Raw genomic sequence first — 930 nt, 5'->3', positions numbered from 1 at the left:
TTCTGTGACCAGCACAAGTTCCGACTGTAGAGGAAGCTCAATGTAAGAAAATCGTTTTAAGCTATGTGCTCAGAAAAGTTCAAAACTGTCGACCCTAGTATCTTCTTGTTTTATGTAATACAAGGACTTTTTTAAAAACTAACCATTCATTTCCTATTGAATTCGTCATCACTCCAGGAGAGGATAACTTTAGATCCAGTTGCTTGACAGTTTGCAGGAGGCATTTTGAAATACTTGACAAGCGTTTGATGCAATATCTGGTGAATACAGGCATATTTTTTAACGAATTTTAGATACTGCATCATCACGAGTTATCTCTAAAGAGATATAGAAGGGTAAGGAGCTACTGGCAAGGCCCGGAGTCCATGTCGCCTAGCTTAAGTACAAAGGTGAAAACTTTAGTGCCTACGAAACCAAAACGAAGATTTAAATAAATAGTCAAAGTACTACATGGCCACCTCTCACTTCGAGCGTCGCCCTCGACGCGCCCCGCCGCCGGTTAACCTCCTGCGTCCCACATCACAGCGTAGTCCGTGCTGTGGGAAAAACACCCACCAGCCAACCGATCCAATCGTCGAATTTCCATGCGGATGAGATGATAATGGAGTGCCGCATCACTAAATTCCCTTATAAATACCACTGACTTTGAAGTTTCATCCTATTTGGGAACATTGACGAGGGTCGTGTCCATCGTGTCTATCGCTAGACGGTAGAACTCTTGCTTAGAAGCCGAGTCATTTGAACAAGAACGGCGTTCAAAATAGTTTTGTTTGTTTTTCTCCCTCCAGCTTTGTTTTCACTTCACTGATACCTAGCCACATCTGTCCATCTGGGTTCTATACAACCACTACAGAGGTCTTCATCCGAGTACCGTAGGCAGCTCCGTGCCGATCCTTTTCAGATAGTTCACGAGCAGCGTCACTTCATTTG

General features: G+C 43.8%; 1 protein-coding gene across 1 annotated transcript; it reads left to right on the top strand. All coding sequences in view use genetic code 11, as the record gives it.

Annotated features, from left to right (window-relative positions):
- Positions 1-450: 450 nt before the first annotated feature.
- On the top strand, positions 451-876 carry EGR_03797 (hypothetical protein; the record flags this gene model as incomplete). Its single annotated transcript, XM_024493046.1, has 2 exons — positions 451-533; positions 789-876. The coding sequence occupies 2 exons, from the start codon at positions 451-453 to the stop codon at positions 874-876; spliced, it is 171 nt and encodes a 56-aa protein (XP_024352507.1).
- Positions 877-930: the final 54 nt, after the last annotated feature.

The sequence above is a fragment of the Echinococcus granulosus genome (assembly GCF_000524195.1).
Source record: "Echinococcus granulosus chromosome Unknown EG_S00021, whole genome shotgun sequence".
Taxonomy (NCBI): Eukaryota; Metazoa; Platyhelminthes; class Cestoda; order Cyclophyllidea; family Taeniidae; genus Echinococcus; species Echinococcus granulosus.
Note: the sequence above shows the minus strand (reverse complement) of the source record. Positions and strands in the feature narration are given on the sequence as shown.